This window comes from Mytilus galloprovincialis, chromosome 3, assembly GCF_965363235.1.
Source record: "Mytilus galloprovincialis chromosome 3, xbMytGall1.hap1.1, whole genome shotgun sequence".
NCBI classification, from domain to species: Eukaryota; Metazoa; Mollusca; class Bivalvia; order Mytilida; family Mytilidae; genus Mytilus; species Mytilus galloprovincialis.
This window is the reverse complement of record NC_134840.1, coordinates 25946818-25964029: the sequence shown is the minus strand read 5'-3', so window position 1 is coordinate 25964029 and position 17212 is coordinate 25946818. Positions and strand designations below refer to the sequence as shown.

General features: G+C 32.9%; 1 protein-coding gene across 1 annotated transcript in view; it reads left to right on the top strand.

The window, feature by feature from the left end:
• Positions 1-2960: 2960 nt before the first annotated feature.
• The window catches only part of LOC143067536 (forkhead box protein N3-like), a 37348-nt gene continuing 23096 nt past the window's right edge, over positions 2961-17212 (top strand). Inside the window, exons 1-2 of the mRNA XM_076240874.1 lie at positions 2961-3016; positions 4752-4832. Of these exons, the coding sequence (XP_076096989.1) occupies positions 4816-4832 (17 nt within the window). The 5' untranslated portion in view covers positions 2961-3016; positions 4752-4815. The remainder of the gene's footprint in view (positions 3017-4751; positions 4833-17212) is intronic.

The window sequence follows — 17212 nt, the reverse complement described above, 5'->3', positions numbered from 1 at the left end:
TTGCACCTGAATATCTCTGGAGATTAAGACATACGATATGTGTGTTTGTTTGTTGAGTGCTTTACCCCCGCGATATTTTAAAACATATTCTAAAAGTTACTGGTTGTGACATTTTCTCTAAATCCAATGACCATTAAATTTCAAATTAACAAAATGAATATTTTTTTATTAACATAACATATAAACCATTTAAATTCAAAAGTATGCTGCTACTGATGAGTTAAGATGACATTGATGGTATCCATTCTCGATCACTCTTTAGATTCCGGGGGCTTCGCTTCCTAGCTCTAACCCAATAGACAATACAGCAATTGTTTGACATTGACACGTTTTAGGGTCCTTAGATTCCTCGCCGAGGTTCAGGCGTACACGTAAACATGACCTAGCTACGCCACTGGAACTTTAAATACATTTGATACATAATAAAATAATAGGAACTGAAGTTTGAATGTCAAATACCTGAACTAAAATCATTAGTATAAATTGATACAAACCTCATAGAATAAACCTCTGAACTTGTTGGATAGTTGTCTCCCTGACAACCATACCACTTCTCTTTAGTTTGATATTGATAGAAAATTTTATTGATTTTTTTTTAACAATTGATGCTAAGATGTGGCATAGACGATTGCAAAGTTTTAAAGTTTTTAGCATTTTCTAGCGGTTTTAAAGCCTAGAATAGTGATTAAATGAGTTCTAGCTTGTCTGGTGGTATTGCTTGGTTCTCATGTACACTCCTTTATTGATTCGGCGAGAAAACTGTCCTAATTTGTAACGCTTTCCTGCAGAAACAAGTCGTTATAATTGTGTGTCTGTTGTTGTTAGAAAGAGGTGTTCTGGTATTGTAAACTAAAAAAAAAGTAGGAATGTTGGATATATATATGGGGATAACAAAAAAAGTGGGGATACGGGATTAAGAGAAAATCACACGAGAACTAAGGAAAACGTAAACAAGTGAAAAGTGGGTAAAAATTGCAAACACGCGGGATTGATGAAATGAGTAGACCGTGCTCCCAACCCCACAATGCTTGATGTATGACTGTTTCCTCCTCAGAACTTTGTGATCTTAATGATCTGCAAGCTTTGGTGTCGATTTCGCACAAACGTTCACAACAACACGGTGTTGGCAGTTTAATTTCCATTCCACATGGTGTAGATTTGTGTCGCAGTGTATTCCAGTTGAGTTTCATAGTGCAATGTCATTCATATTGTAAGGATACTCAATGAGTTACCTCCCTTTAAAATGCCTATTTAAAAACATTAAAATTCAAGCGAAAATAATCTACACTTGAAAAAGTATTAATATAATATAAGCAATAATCTCATAAATTTGTTCTTTTGAATGAAAATTCACATTAGTCATCTATCTCAAATTTTGCTAACTTGATTGAAAATCTGGACCTTATAGTTTCCCTGTTCTTTACAATCCAAGATGGCGAAAGACACCCATACCACCTTCGAACAAAATGAATGAGTAATTTTTGAATAGTGAGGTGGCAAGTTAAGGCCAAGGCCATTTCGCGTTTTCTCTCTTCATAACGCCAAATATGTTTTCATTCCAATTTCGCGTTTTCTCCTTTTCACATTTGCTGATATTCATAGATGCAATTTTTCGATGAAAAGGTTCTAGGTATTTTTATTGATGCATCTCTATCTTGGTCTTCTCATATCGATCATATCGACACAGTCCGGAGGAATTTTCTGTTTTCTAAACTTTTTGAGCAAGGTATTAGTGGCAATATTTTCCATTTAATTAAAGATATGTACACATGTGTTAAATATTCAGTTAAACTAGATTCCGGACTGACTGATTCCATACTCTCAAATGTTGGTGTTAAATAACAAGGGTGTATACTGAGTCCCCTTCTTTTCAATTTATTTATGAATGACTTTCCAGGATATCTTGATAAGAAGTGTGATCCAGTAGATATAGGGAATACAAGCTTAAATTGTTTAATGTATGCAGATGACATAATTTTAATGTCTGAGACTCTCAAACCAAAGAAGGGCTACACTGAAATTGTTTATCCTCTTTGGAACTTTATTGTCAAAAATATAGAAAAAAACTCAAATAATAGTATTTAACAAATCAGGTAAATTATTGAAAGACTGTAATTTTTATTTTGAGCAAAATCTGATCAAAAGTGTTCAAGAGTATAAATACCTAGGTATTGTAATGAGAGCATCTGGTTCTTTCAGTACTGCAGTTGAAGATCTTAGTAAGAAAGCACTTAAAGTAATTTTCATGATTAAACGTAAATTTCATTGTACACATAATAATACACCTTTGCTTTTAAAACTTTTTGACTCCTGTGTTAAACCAGTCCTTCTCTATGGAAGTGAATTGTGGGGTTCGTACATTCTTAACCTGGACAAAAGATTAACACCATGTTCAAATGATGATTTAGAAAAAACTTTTTTAAATTTTGCACCTGAAAAGGTTCACATTCGATATTGTAAATATGTACTTGGTGCCACGAAATATGCTTCTAATATTGCCAGTATGGCAGAACTTGGTCGTTATCCAATCTCTATATTTGTTATTTCAGTGCAGTCTCTGGCTATATTTGTATAAAGACCCTCTTTTGAATTTTTCAAAATTAGCATATAAGTCAAATAAAAATAGTGATATATTAAGGAAGGGGGGAGTCAATAAATTTTGTATGTTTGCTTTCAAAATTACCAGCACTAGCAAAAAAATGATGAGTCCCTAGAGTCATAATTTAGACGGCGAACAGCCATATATGAGAGACTTTTAATTTTATTTTTTTAATGTCTCTGTACAGTACGGGTTAAAGTTTTCCCTGTGTGTTTTTTTTTAACAAATTCAAGAGTATTGAAATACAGTTTATTATTATTATTATTATCATATTGATGTATTGTAATATATAGTAAATCTAAAAAATATATATATATAGCATGTCTCTGGTCTGTAACCACCACGTGCTCCAGTTGGCGTTATCACGTGGTATATTACTTCCGCTGACGAAATGTCCATGATAAAGACCACGCGAAGGTATATTTTTTTACTTTTTCTCATATTTAGAAATATTATGGCAGTATATATAACTGACAGCTTTTTATCCACTTATTTATATAAAATTAATGGTCTCCTGGCACTTTCTTTCACTACAAAAAAGAAATATTGGATGTATCGAGAGGGACCACGATGTGTTGTTTACATAGTCTTCCCGCGAAATTTCCATGCACTTTTTGTCTCGAGTAAATGAAACTTGAATACTCACATATTGAGCTACATACGGTTATGTTTTGTATTTAATTGTTGATTAGATAAGTGTCCCTATAAATTTAACACTCACTGACTAGGAACGAGTGGTTCTAGACTGATACGCACAAGAATGAGTCATATTAGTGATGAAAAACTTTGGCACTGTACCAAATTTTATTGTACATAGAAAACTTAAAAACCTATTCAGGCTATTGTATATTTTGGATATTACAGAAATTGTGTTGTAAATTATTTACTTCCTTGAAAGTTGATTTTTCACCTTGCACTATATTTTTTTTGTAGAATATAACTAAAAGTAAATTATATTAAAAACAAAAGGGAAATGATACACCTTATCGCTATTTGGAATTCTGTAGCTGTTGACTTCTGAGTCTGCACTAATGACCTCTTACATCAAACACTTTTCCATTGGGGTTTCAGATATTTGTATTATGACATTAAAAAATTCGGAACCTTTGTTTTGTGATGTTCAGAAATGGCAGACAAATAGCAATAAGGTTTACAGGCTTGTCAAATTTCCCTCTGGCCTGTAAAAATCAAGTCTATATATATACAGGCCAACAGAATCTTAACTAAAAAATTTCAAATTTGAGTTTGGAGCCTGAAGATTTTATAAATGTTCATTGTGAAGACAGAGGACTGTCTCTCTCCTCCACAATACATGAAATTATATTGTTAAAGGCTTTCAAATTCACTGCTACTGATTCTGCTTCAAGGCACGTGAGACATATCTCTAAATATTTTTTCTTTTGAGATCCTTTACCTTGCATTATCAACATTTTACCATTTAAGTGAATTATTAAAGTTTTCTTGGATATTTAAATTAAAAAGAGATTCTTATGTCAAAACAACCACCAAGTATACAAATTAAACCAGGTGAGACATCATAGTTCTAATGTAGGATTGATTTATATTTAGGAACTACTACTTCAACTTCTGTATATTCATAAATTATTGTGTGCATTTATTATTGGGATTTTCAAAGAATTGACAATAATGCAATAATAATTATCGCAATTACAGATAAAATATGAGAACGCAAGATCTTAATATTGCGATTTTCTCATAGTCGCATTATTCCCAGTTATGAAAACCTCGCAATAATTTCTGAATAAACTGTAACTGGCCTTGGCGGGCATGTATATAAAAATGGTGAAATGTGATATTAATGCCAATGAGAAATCTATCCTTCAAAGTACAGTGGTAGTAATTAGTTAAAGGCCTCAGTTCATATACAAGTATGACCATTTGCAGTGGTACATGTAGTAATTAGTTAAAGGCCTCTGACAGTGCATATACAAGTATGCCCATTTGCAGTGTTTGAGGTAGTTGTACAAACTTTGTATGATTCAATGTACGTATTTTCATAAACTAAAAGCTTAGTTACTGAGGCAATAATTATTTACATGAAAAGTGTGTGTGTGAAAGAAAGATATTACCAGGATACAACTTGGATAAATTGACATTATTTCTAAAACTCTTATACCTATTTTCATTAAAGGTGAAATTTAACAGAAAATGAAAGAAATATAAAATTACACTACATTAAGAAGAAATCAGTCAAAATGAGGGAAAACGATTGGTGAGTAATTGAGTTTATGAAATTGATTGGTTAGTCTGTCTCAACAGAACTATTGGATTGCATTGACATCATTGCCCTCTGTAATTACTTGAGTATACACTTCAGCAGGTAGTTCCTCTTGTACTGATAGAGTGGAGCGTGGGCATCATCTGTTCCCATGGACACATTCCCCATTTATTTGTCAATGAAATAATATAGAAGGCCAACCATAAAAATATGTTTGTTTGCTTCCGCGCTTCATACACAATGTACTTCAGTCAACACTTTTACACCCCAATGAAGTTTCAAAAAGAAACATTCAATTCTTAAATGAAATACTGGAACCCTTATAAACAAGGCATGACCAGAATTATTTTAAAGAAACATTTTCACTGACATATATGCATATTTACTAGAATGTTTTCACGAGTCAAGTATTTGCATCAGAAAATGTAGATATTAAAGATTCAAAAGACAAGTCATGCAGGTAGAAGTGTGTTAAAAAAAATTAACCATTGAAACTTCCTCAATTGAAATAAAAGACAACTTAAAAAAAGTATATTAGACATCTGACTGGTTATATTTTGGAAGAGATGCCAGGCTTTAATTAAAAAAAGAAAAATCTTAAGACTTTGTATAAGGCCTAAATTAATATATTGTTTGTTTCCCCAATCCCGACCCTGCCAAGCCAGGTGTGGGTAGATAGGTAGGGAAATAGTTTTATTTTTCAAAAAAGCTTGAACAATATCGTACAATCCAGCAAGCCAGAAAATTGGAAATGAATAAAATAATATTTGACTTAGTTTTGACAATAACATTTTACGAGTAGGTTGAGAATTGGGGAAACAAACAATATTTTATTTTAGGCCTAAGGTGAAATCCATAGCACCCCATTAAAAGTGAATTATCGTACTGAAATGTTTCAATTCAATTCACACAGGCCATACAGTTTGGGAATATTTAATTTCTCAAGAGACAGAATAATTGCAATGAATGGGGCAGCCCCCTTATCCTAAAGGAGCATACTCATTGCAATCGAAGATAGATTTGATACAGGGATAATATTTTTGTTTCTCAAGCCAACCATTCATTTTTCTCTTCATCTATGTGCATTGGAAGACCCCCTATCAAAGTATATTTACATAAATATACATTTATAGGGGGTCTTCCAATGGATAGAAACAAGTGCCTGTGATTTCAATAAGAGAATTAATACAAAAATCGGACTTTCGAGAGCTCCTTATCAGCACAATAATAAATTGATTCTATTTTGTAATTCAACAAGCATCTCTGTATACTTCATGTTGAGAGTATGTAATAATATCAATATTAAAGTTAGTCAAAACGGATTTCAATTTAAGAAAAAATGATAGAAAAATCAGACTTTCGAGTGCTCCGTAATGGGCAGCACTTTACAATAGAAGAACAATTGCAATATTTGATAGAAACCTTTTTTCTTCTCGATTTTTCATAAAGGTAAAGAATTAAATTATTTTTTTACTTTTGATGGTCATTATATATATTCTTGAAAAAAGATGTAATAGATTGGCAAGTCTTTGATATTTTCTTCTTGTCATTTCCGATTTGGTCAATTTTTCTTTTTTTTCGTCGGCATTTTGCTTGTTGACAATTTACAATTATACTATTGGAATGATTCTTTTCTAATGAACGTTATTTTATAAATAACAAATACAATAGAAATGAACACTGTTCACATTTATTTTATAAATTCTATTTTGCATCATCAGGTGGTAAAAAATCAACTCATTTAACTTGGATGTTTGGTGCTTCAGGGCAAAGGGATTAGACAGGGTCGTAAATTTCACCTGATTAAGTAATTGACTCTAATCAAATAGGTGATTATATACAGGTAACAAGTGTCAACAATTTTAAACTGTTGTCTTAATGAAGTGTGTGTATGAAGAACTCAACAAAATGGCGACGATATGAGGAAAAAAGATCATTTTTTAAACTTTTTTTCAAAAGGGCACAGGGGTGCAAAATTTCATGGGCGGGGCGCGACGCCCCTCCATTTCATGCTAGCTGGAACACTGATTACAGTATTCACTTTCCTTTTCCTTTTTGTTTGTGTATTAAAAATTCTCACCTGTGGCTGTGTGCTAGTCAACCATTTTATGTCTCACTGCAACAAAATCCAAGCTAGAAAAAGGTGTGCCATTTTTTTGTCTGTATCAACGATATATTATTTTGTGAATAGGTCAGTCTAGGGTGAACTATTAGTGGAAGGTCAATGATATTTGGTATGTTTGCCATACCAAATATCTTTATAAAAGATTTCTGAAACATTACATAGAAGAAGTTATCATCAATACATGATATGAAAATAGTTAAAAGAATGATATTGTTAGAAAACTTGTGGGACACCTGTGGGAGAAGCCAAGTGAGCTTCTCTCATCTCATTGTCTGTCATAACGTCATTTGTTAACTTTAATAGATACTGTAAATTTAGAAATTATTTTATTTTATTACCAGCGGGGGCATTAAGTTTTACCCATGTCCGTACCTATGTCGAAGTTGGTTTCAGTTGGCTCAACCAAATGTGTTTTTTTCTATCGATTTATGAGTTTTGAACATCGGTATACTACTGTTGTTTTTATCTATCATTTGTTTCAGCACATTTCGTGTTTCGTCTAAATAATTACTTGAACTGCTGGCGTTTCATACACAATGCTTATTATTACAAAACTCAGATCAAGTACTAATTAGGGTAGTGTCACTTTTAAAGGTTTTGATTTATGTCCCTTTATAATGTTTTATGCTAGTGGGGGCAATATTTTCCCATTTATTTCTAATACTTAATGCAATAAATCAATATTTTGTTTATTTTACCATGTACATGTCAGTCTAGCAGGTTTTATTTGACCTTGACCTCATTTTCATGGGTCATTGCTCAGTGTTAAGGATTTATACAACATTTTGTATTTGGTATGATGTTGTCGGCTTCTTTGGAAGACACATTTGGTTTCCAAACAATAACCTTAGTGAATGGATCTCTATGGAACTTTACCAGAAAGTTGGGATTGATCTTGGGGGGTTATGGTACCAACAGTTTAGAAATTAAGGGCCAAAAAAGGGACCAAAACATGCATTTTTATACGACCGCAAAAATTTTAATTTTTTGGTCGTATATTGCTATCACGTTGGCGTCGTCGTCTGCGTCGTCGTCGTCTGAATACTTTTAGTTTTCGCACTCTAACTTTAGTAAAAGTGAATAGAAATCAATGAAATTTTAACACAAGGTTTATGACCACAAAAGGAAGGTTGGGATTGATTTTGGGAGTTTTGGTCCCAACATTTTAGGAATTAGGGGCCAAAAAGGGCCCAAATAAGCATTTTCTTGGTTTTCGCACTATAACTTTAGTTTAAGTGAATAGAAATCTATGAAATTTTGACACAAGGTTTATGACCACAAAAGGAAGGTTGGGATTGATTTTGGGAGTTTTGGTTCCAACAGTTTAGGAATTAAGGGCCAAAAAAGGGCCCAAATAAGCATTATTCTTGGTTTTCGCACAATAACTTTAGTATAAGTAAATAGAAATGAATGAAATTTTAACACAAGGTTTATGACCACAAAAGGAAGGTTGGGATTGATTTTTGGAGTTGAGGTCACAACAGTTTATGAATTAGGGGCCAAAAAGGGGCCCAAATAAGCATTATTTTTGGTTTTTGCACCATAACTTTAGTATAAGTAAATAGAAATCTATGAAATTTAAACACAAGGTTTATGACCATAAAAGGAAGGTTGGGTTTGATTTTGGGAGTTTTGGTCCTAACAGTTTAGGAATAAGGGGCCCAAAGGGTCCAAAATTGAACTTTGTGTGATTTCATCAAAAATTGAATAATTGGGGTTCTTTGATATGCCGAATCTAACTATGTATGTAGATTCTTAATTTTTGGTCCCGTTTTCAAATTGGTCTACATTAAGGTCCAAAGGGTCCAAAATTAAACTTAGTTTTTCTTTGATATGCCGAATCTAACTATGTATGTAGATTCTTAATTTTTGGTCCCGTTTTCAAATTGGTCTACATTAAGGTCCAAAGGGTCCAAAATTAAACTTGGTTTGATTTTAACAAAAATTGAATCCTTGGGGTTCTTTGATATGCTGAATTTAAAAATGTACTTAGATTTTTAATTATTGGCCTAGTTTTCAAGTTGGTCCAAATGGGGGTCCAAAATTAAACTTTGTTTGATTTCATCAAAAATTGAATAAATGCGTTCTTTGATATGCCAAATCTAACTGTGTATGTAGATTCTTAATTTTTGGTCCAGTTTTCAAATTGGTCTACATTAAGGTCCTAAGGGTCCAAAATTAAACTAAGTTTGATTTTAACAAAAATTAAATTCTTGGGCTTATTTGATATGCTTTATCTAAATATGTACTTTGATTTTTGATTATGGGCCCAGTTTTCAAGTTGGTCCAAATCAGGATTCCATATCAAGTATTGTGCAATAGCAAGAAATTTTCAATTGCACAGTATTGCACAATAGCAAGAAATATCTAATTGCACAATATTGTGCAATAGCAATTAATTTTCAATTGGAGTTATCTTTCTTTGTATAGAATAGTAGTTGATAATATATGTTGGAAATTTGCCAGACATGACTATGATGTCATTTTCTATTTTTATTTGCCAATAACTTTATATAAATAACTTCATTGGAAATTTGCCAATATAAAATGTTGCTGATGAAGCTTTTTTTTCCTTATCTTATCTAAAATGTTTTTAGATAATGTATGTTGGACATTTGCCAGACATGACTATGATGTCATTTTCTATTTTTATTTGCCAATAACTTTATGTAAATAACTTCATTGGAAATTTGCCAATATAAAATGTTGCTGATGAAGTTTTTTTTATTGTTTTATACAATAAACAATGTATATTCACTTTTACTACCAACCAATCTTCACCATTCAGTGATAACAAGCACTTTATTTTACTTTTTAATATTTTATGATGTATTTAAAAGAGTAGTTATTGTTGCAAACTCCATTAGAAATTTGAATTGATATCAGTTTTGGAAAAAGGGAAACGGGATGTGAAAAAAAGGGGGGGGGGTTTAAATTTTTCTCATTTCAGATTTCATAAATAAAAAGAAAATTTCTTCAAACATTTTTTTGAGAGGATTAATATTCAACCGCATAGTGAATTGCTCAAAGGCAAAAAAAACCTTTTAAGTTCATTAGACCACATTCATCCTGTTTTAGAAACCTATGCTGTGTCAACTATTTAATTTTAGATTTAAAAAGTTTGAAGAAGAAATCTTTAATTGATTTGTAAAATCTTGACATTTGTTTTGTGTAAAAAAAACCCATGTAATGTCAAAAATTTGATCTCAATCCAAATTCAGAGCTGTATCACGCTTGAATGTTTTGTCCATACTTGCCCCAACTGTTCAGGGTTCGACCTCTGCGGTCGTATAAAGCTGCGCCCTGCGGAGCACCTGGTTCTAGTTTCAAGATAACTTGTGTTTGAGTGTATGGATCTCTCTGAAATTGTAATGCAAGGTAACATACCTCAAAGGGAAGGCTAGGATTGTGTATTGGGGTAGTTGCCCCAAATGTTCAGAAATAAGGGGCCAAAAAGAAGCAATTATATAGTTTTCAGACAAAACTTGTGTTTAAGTGTTATGGATCTCTCTGAAATTGTAAAATGTCCCATTTCAGGTTAAAGTTTTGGTCAAGGTAGTTTTTGATAAAGTTGAAGTCCAATCAACTAGAAACTTAGTACACATTTTTCCTTTGATATGATCTTCAAATTTTAATGCCAAACTAGAGTTTTTACCCCAATTTCACACTCTACTGAACAGAGAAAATGATAAAGTGGGGCATCCATGTACTATGGACACATTCTTGTTTTTATACGACCACAAAAATTGAAAATTTTTTTGGTTGTATATAGTGTTGTTCCGATGATCGGAATAAGTCGGAAATCAGTTGGTTGAGCCTAGCGATGTCGATAATCGATTGGGATTTTGTTCAATCGATTGTCGTTTAAGTTTCCGGACCTTTAGCTTATCAACTTCCGGTCCGTTTGCGGTTTGCATTTTAGGTGCGCAGTCAAACAAATAATAACAAAAAATATCAATCGATGACAATAACAATCTCAAACATCCTATAATTAAAAGACATAACCAATTTCCTTCTTTATAAATGTGACAAAAGCATTGACTATAAATATATACAGATTGATGGAATGTTATTTAAAATTAATGACTTTGTATGAAATACTTTCTTTCAATACTTGAGAGCGTACATAAAATCCTTCTGATTTTAGACAAAATAATTTCTTTGCTTCATTAGAACGTGTTGCAAATTGCCTTTTATTAATGTTTCATCCATTTGTAGCATCAAAAACATCATATTCCTTTTCAAATTGCTTGTCAGACATCGTTTATTTTTGTAAATTTTCTGAAATTTGTCCGCCGTTGAAAAATATAAAAATCACAAATCGGATACGGTTCAACTATGTAATGATTCCGCATTCTTGCAATTATAAGTTCAGACTCACGAATGACACAATTTACAGAAAAATAATGATCACAAAAGTGAATAACAACATTCTACGCGAATTTACAGACATTGGCTTAATCCCCTTTGTTTACTGTATATATTTCAATGCAAATGCATTGTTTTATTTTTTTCTGTTAATTTTAAATTTCTTAAAGTTTAAAACTTTATATATCTTTTCTTAATTAGAAGCATTCAAATGTTTATACAGCTATTTTATTGAAATTGTAATGTGAGTTACACCATTGAAATTTAGAAATGTTAAGTGTCACTGTTGGTAGTTAATGTTGTAATTATGGGATAAAATATGTTCAATCTGAATCTTGATTCTTATTAATTCATTGTTTTAATTGCTAAATGAAATATGAAAAGGAAACAAAAGATCAAATATGAATATATAAACTCTGCAATGATATGGAATATACACATTAGACATGTACAATGAGACTAAATGCATGATTTTATTTTAAAAAATTGCAAGGTATTATGATGCGATTATTACCGATAGTCGGTTGGTTGCTGTCAACCGATTGTAATAGATAATCGGTTGGTGATTTCAACCGATTATCCAACACTAGTTGTATATTGGTATCACGTATGGGTCGTCGTCGTCCGAATACTTTTAGTTTTCGCACTCTAACTTTAGTAAAAGTGAATATAAATCTATGAAATTTTAACACAAGGTTAATGACCACAAAAGGAAGGTTGGGATTGATTTTGGGAGTTTTGGTCCCAACAGTTAAGGAATAAGGGGCCAAAAAGGGCCCAAAATAAGCATTTTCTTGGTTTTTGCACTATAACTTTAGTTTAAGTAAATAGAAATCAATGAAATTTAAACACAAGGTCTATTACCACAAAAGGAAGATTGGGATTGATTTTGGGAGTTGAGGTCCAAACAGTTTAGGAATTAGGGGCCAAAAAGGGCCCAAATAAGCATTTTTCTTGGTTTTTGCACCATAACTTTAGTATAAGTAAATAGAAATCAACAAAATTTTAACACAAGGTTTATAACCATAAAAGGAAGGTTGGGATTGATTTTGGGAGTTTTGTTCCCAACAATTTAGGAATAAGGGGCCCAAAGGGTCCAAAAACAAACTTTGTTTGATTTCATCAATAATTGAATACTTGGGGTTCTTTGATATGCCGAATCTAACTGTGTATGTAGATTCTTAATTTTTGGTCCCGTTTTCAAATTGGTCTACATTAAGGTCCAAAGGGTCCAAAATTAAACTGTTTGATTTTAACAAAAATTGAATCCTTGGGGTTCTTTGATATGCTGAATCTAAAAATGTACTTAGATTTTTGATTATTGGCCCAGTTTTCAAGTTGGTCCAAATCAGGGTCCAAAATTAAACTTTGTTTGATTTCATCAAAAATTGAATAATTGGGGTTCTTTGATATGCCAAATCTAAATGTGTATGTAGATTCTTAATTTTTGGTCCTGTTTTCAAATTGGTCTACATTAAAGTCCAAAGGGTCCAAAATTAAACCAATAAAATTGAGAATGGAAATGGGGAATGTGCCAGAGACAACAACCCGACCATAGAAAAAAACAAAAAAACAACAGCAGAAGGTCACCAACAGGTCTTCAATGTAGAGATCTCAACCCTCCCCCTATAAAAGTAAACACATAACAATACGCAAATTAAAATTTAGTTAAAGAAAAGTCCTAGTCTGATGTCAGAAGATGTAACCAAAGAAAATAAACAAAATGACAATAATACATAAATAACAACAGACTACTAGCAGTTAACTGACATGCCAGCTCCAGACTTCAATTAAACTGACTGAAAGATTATGATTTCATCATATGAACATCAGGCACAATCCTTCCCGTTAGGGGTTTAGTATCATACCATCATAACATATATGAGAAGAACATAACCCGTGTCAGGCCAACAACTGGTTTTTAAATAAATGTGTTTAGTTCCGATGCAAAGACCCTATAAGTGAATCAATATTAACGCCAAAATATGCAATCAAACTAAGTTTGATTTTAACAAAAATTGAATTCTTGGGCTTCTTTGATATGTTGAATCTAAACATGTACTTAGATTTTTGATTATGGGCCCAGTTTTCAAGTTGGTCCAAATCAGGATCCAAAATTATTATATTAAGTATTGTGCAATAGCAAGAAATTTTCAATTGCACAATATTCAGCTATAGCAAGAAATCTTCAATTTCACAGTATTGTGCAATAGCAAGAAATTTTCCATTGCACAGTATTGTGCAATAGCAAGAAATCTTCAATTGCACAGTATTGCATCCATTCGGCGTCCAGGACATTTAGCTTCCGGACAATAACTTTAGTACAAGTCAATAAAAATGTATGAAATTGAAACACTAGGTTTATTACCACAAAAGGAAGGTTGGAATGGTTTATTGGGGTTATGGTCCAAACAGTTTAGGCCAAAAAAAGGTTCCAAATAAGCATTTTTCTAGTTTCCAGACTATAACTTAATTCAAACACAACAATAATTTAAATTTATTAGATTACCTCCCTTACACTGCCCTTAAATTATGCATGAAGGAATGTTGTATTGTCTTGAGGTGACTAGCTGTGAACTTATTTTTAGAAGTTACTATTTTAAAAATGCTGATGAAGGTAATTTGAAGACAATTTATTTTAGCCATGATTATGTATATCATTTTCTATTTGAAGACTTAAAGTCACACGAGTGACCGGTGAAAACTAATGTTAATCCAATTCTTGAACCAATACATACATATATCTTACACTGGTTGTCAATCAGAGATATTCATTGAAGAATTTGAAAAATTATGTACGATTCCTTACACATGTATAAATATATTTGAAGAACACCTCACAAGCAGGTTTCATATAAAACAAAATTTAAAAAATAAAATCCTCCCAACAGCCCAATTTTTTTTCAAAAATCTGGATGAAAATCTTCTTAATTTTAGTTGGCCTAACAGGTACATTAAGATATAGTTTATGTTGATAACAGAGCAATGTTTCTTTTTGGTTTCCGTTCACACTTGTGTATTGTGATCTCTTGATTTTTAAGAGAAAGGTCATGCTGCATACGGAAAACATGTTGGCGAATTGTTTGCTGGAAGTGAGCAAATAAAAAAAGTAAACTTCATCTAAATTTAGACAAATTATAAATTTTCTTAAGAAAATAGCATATAATAAAAACTAGCCATTTGCACTGTGTATCATCGGTACAGGGGATATAGGTACTAACAAAGAGGTCGTGATCGATTTTTCCTCTGACAAGGTATGAAAATCTTCGTTTTGTTTACATAATATCAATGTTTTCATCAATCTAAACATAATTGTTGTTTTGAGAAATGATTTGGTCGTCGGCGTTAACTTTTTACATTTTGAACTTCTTCTAGAGAACCACTGAATGGAATGAAACAAAACATGGCATGAATGTTCCTTATGATGTGTTGACCAAGTGTTGTTACTTTGTTGCCGATCCATCATCCAAGATGGCCACCAGTGGGGGACTTAGTTTAACATAGGACCCTATGGGAAATACATACAAATGACTTCTTCTAGAGAACCAATGAATGGAATAAAACCAAACATGGCATGAATGTTCCTTATGAAGTGTTGACTAAGTGTTGTTATTTTGTAGCTTAACCATCATCGAAGATGGCTGCCAGCGGGTGTCTAAGTTTAACATAGGACCCTATGGGAAAAACATGCAAATTTCATCTTTTAGAGGACCACTGTTTTGAATGAAACCAAACATAGCATAAATGTTCCTTTCCTAATGAGGTGCTTGCCAAGTGTTGTTACTTTGTAGCCAATCCATCATCCAAGATGGCCGCCAGCGGGGGACTTAGTTTAACATAGGACCCAATGAGAAATACATACAAATGTCTTCTTTTAGAGAACCACTGAATGAAATGAAGTCAAACATAGCATGAATGTTCCTTATCAGATGCTGATCAAGTGTTGTTACTTTGTCACCAATCCAACATCCAAGATGGCCACCAGCAGGGAACTTGGTTTAACATAGGACCCTATGGGAAATGCATACAAATGACTTCTTTTAGAGAACCACTGAATGGAATGAAACCAAGCATAGCATAAATGTTTTAATGAAGTGTTGACAAAGTTTTGTAACTTTGTAGCCGATCCATAATCCAAGATGGCTGCCAGCGGCGGGGACTTAGTTTAACATAGGACCCTATGGAAGATGCATACAAATGACTTCTTTTAGAGAACCACTGAATGAAATGAAACCAAACCTAGTATGAATGTGCCTTATGAGATGCTGACCAAGTGTTGTTACTTTGTAGCTGAACCATCATCCAAGATGGCTGCCAGCGGGGGGCTAAGTTTAACATAGGACGCTATGGGAAAAACATACAAATTTCATCTTTTAGAGAGTCACTGAATTGAATGAAACCAAACATAGCAGAAATGTTCCTTTCCTAATGAGGTTCTGGCCAAGTGTTGTTACTTTGTAGCCAAATTTTATCTTTTTTTATATGATTTCAAAAAACCAGGTAGAGTCAGGTGAGCGATACAGCTCTTGAGAGCCTCTAGTTTAATTTGAAATTTCATATGACTTAAATGATGTATTTAGATAGGTTATTATGGTTGCAAACTCCATTGGAAATTCGAATTGAGATTATGACCATATCTTGGGAAAGATTTTTTTGTCGAGCCTGCTACTTTTGTTGCAGAAAGCTCAACATAGGGATAGTGATCTGGCAGCAGTGTTAGCTAACTTCTTAAAAGCTTTATATTTTCGAAGGTGGGAGACCTGGATGATTCATACTTTGTACATAGATGCCTCATGTTACGAAGTTTCGTTCAGTCACATGTCCAATGTCCTTGACCTCATTTTCATGGTTCAGTGACCATTTGAAAAAAAAGTTCAGATTTTTTGTAATGTTAAATTCTCTCTTATTATAAGTAATAGGATAACTATATTTGGTATGTATGTACCTTGCAAGGTCCTCATGCTCGTCACACAGTTTTCACTTGACCTCGACCTCATTTAATGGATCAGTGAAAAAGGTTAAGGTTTGGTGGTCAAGTCCATATCTCAGATACTATAAGCAATAGGTCTAGTATATTCGGTGTATGGAAGGACTGTAAGGTGTTCATGTCCAACTTGCAGGTGTCATCTGACCTTGACCTCATTTTCATGGTTCAGTGGTTAAAGTTAAGTTCTTGTGTTTTGGTCTGTTTTTCTCATACTTTATGCAATAGGTCTACTATATTTGTTATATGGAATGATTGTAAAGTGTACATGTCTAGCGGGCAGATGTCATCTGACCTTGACCTCATTTTCATGGTTCAGTGATCAAAGTTAAGTTTTTGAGTTTTTGGTCTTTATTTGATACTATATGCCATAGGTCAACTATATTTGGTGTATGGAAATATTTTATGATCTGTATGTCAATCACGCAGGTTTTTTGTCGAGCCTGCAACTTTTGTTGCAGAAAGCTCGACATAGGGATAGTGATCCGGCGGCGGCGGCGGTGTTAGCTAACTTCTTAAAAGCTTTATATTTTAGAAGGTGGAAGACCTGGATGCTTCATACTTTGTATATAGATACCTCATGTTACGAAGTTTCCGTCAGTCGCATGTCCAATGTCCTTGACCTCATTTTCATGGTTCAGTGACCACTTGAAAAAAAAGTTCAAATTTTTTGTAATGTTGAATTCTCTCTTATTATAAGTAATAGGATAACTATATTTGATATGTGCGTACCTTGAAAGGTCCTCATGTCTGTCAGACAGTTTTCACTTGACCTCGACCTCATTTCATGGATCAGTGAACAAGGTTAAGTTTTGGTGGTCAAGTCCATATCTCAGATACTACAAGCAATAGGGCTAGTATATTCGGTGTATGGAAGGACTGTAAGGTGTACATGTC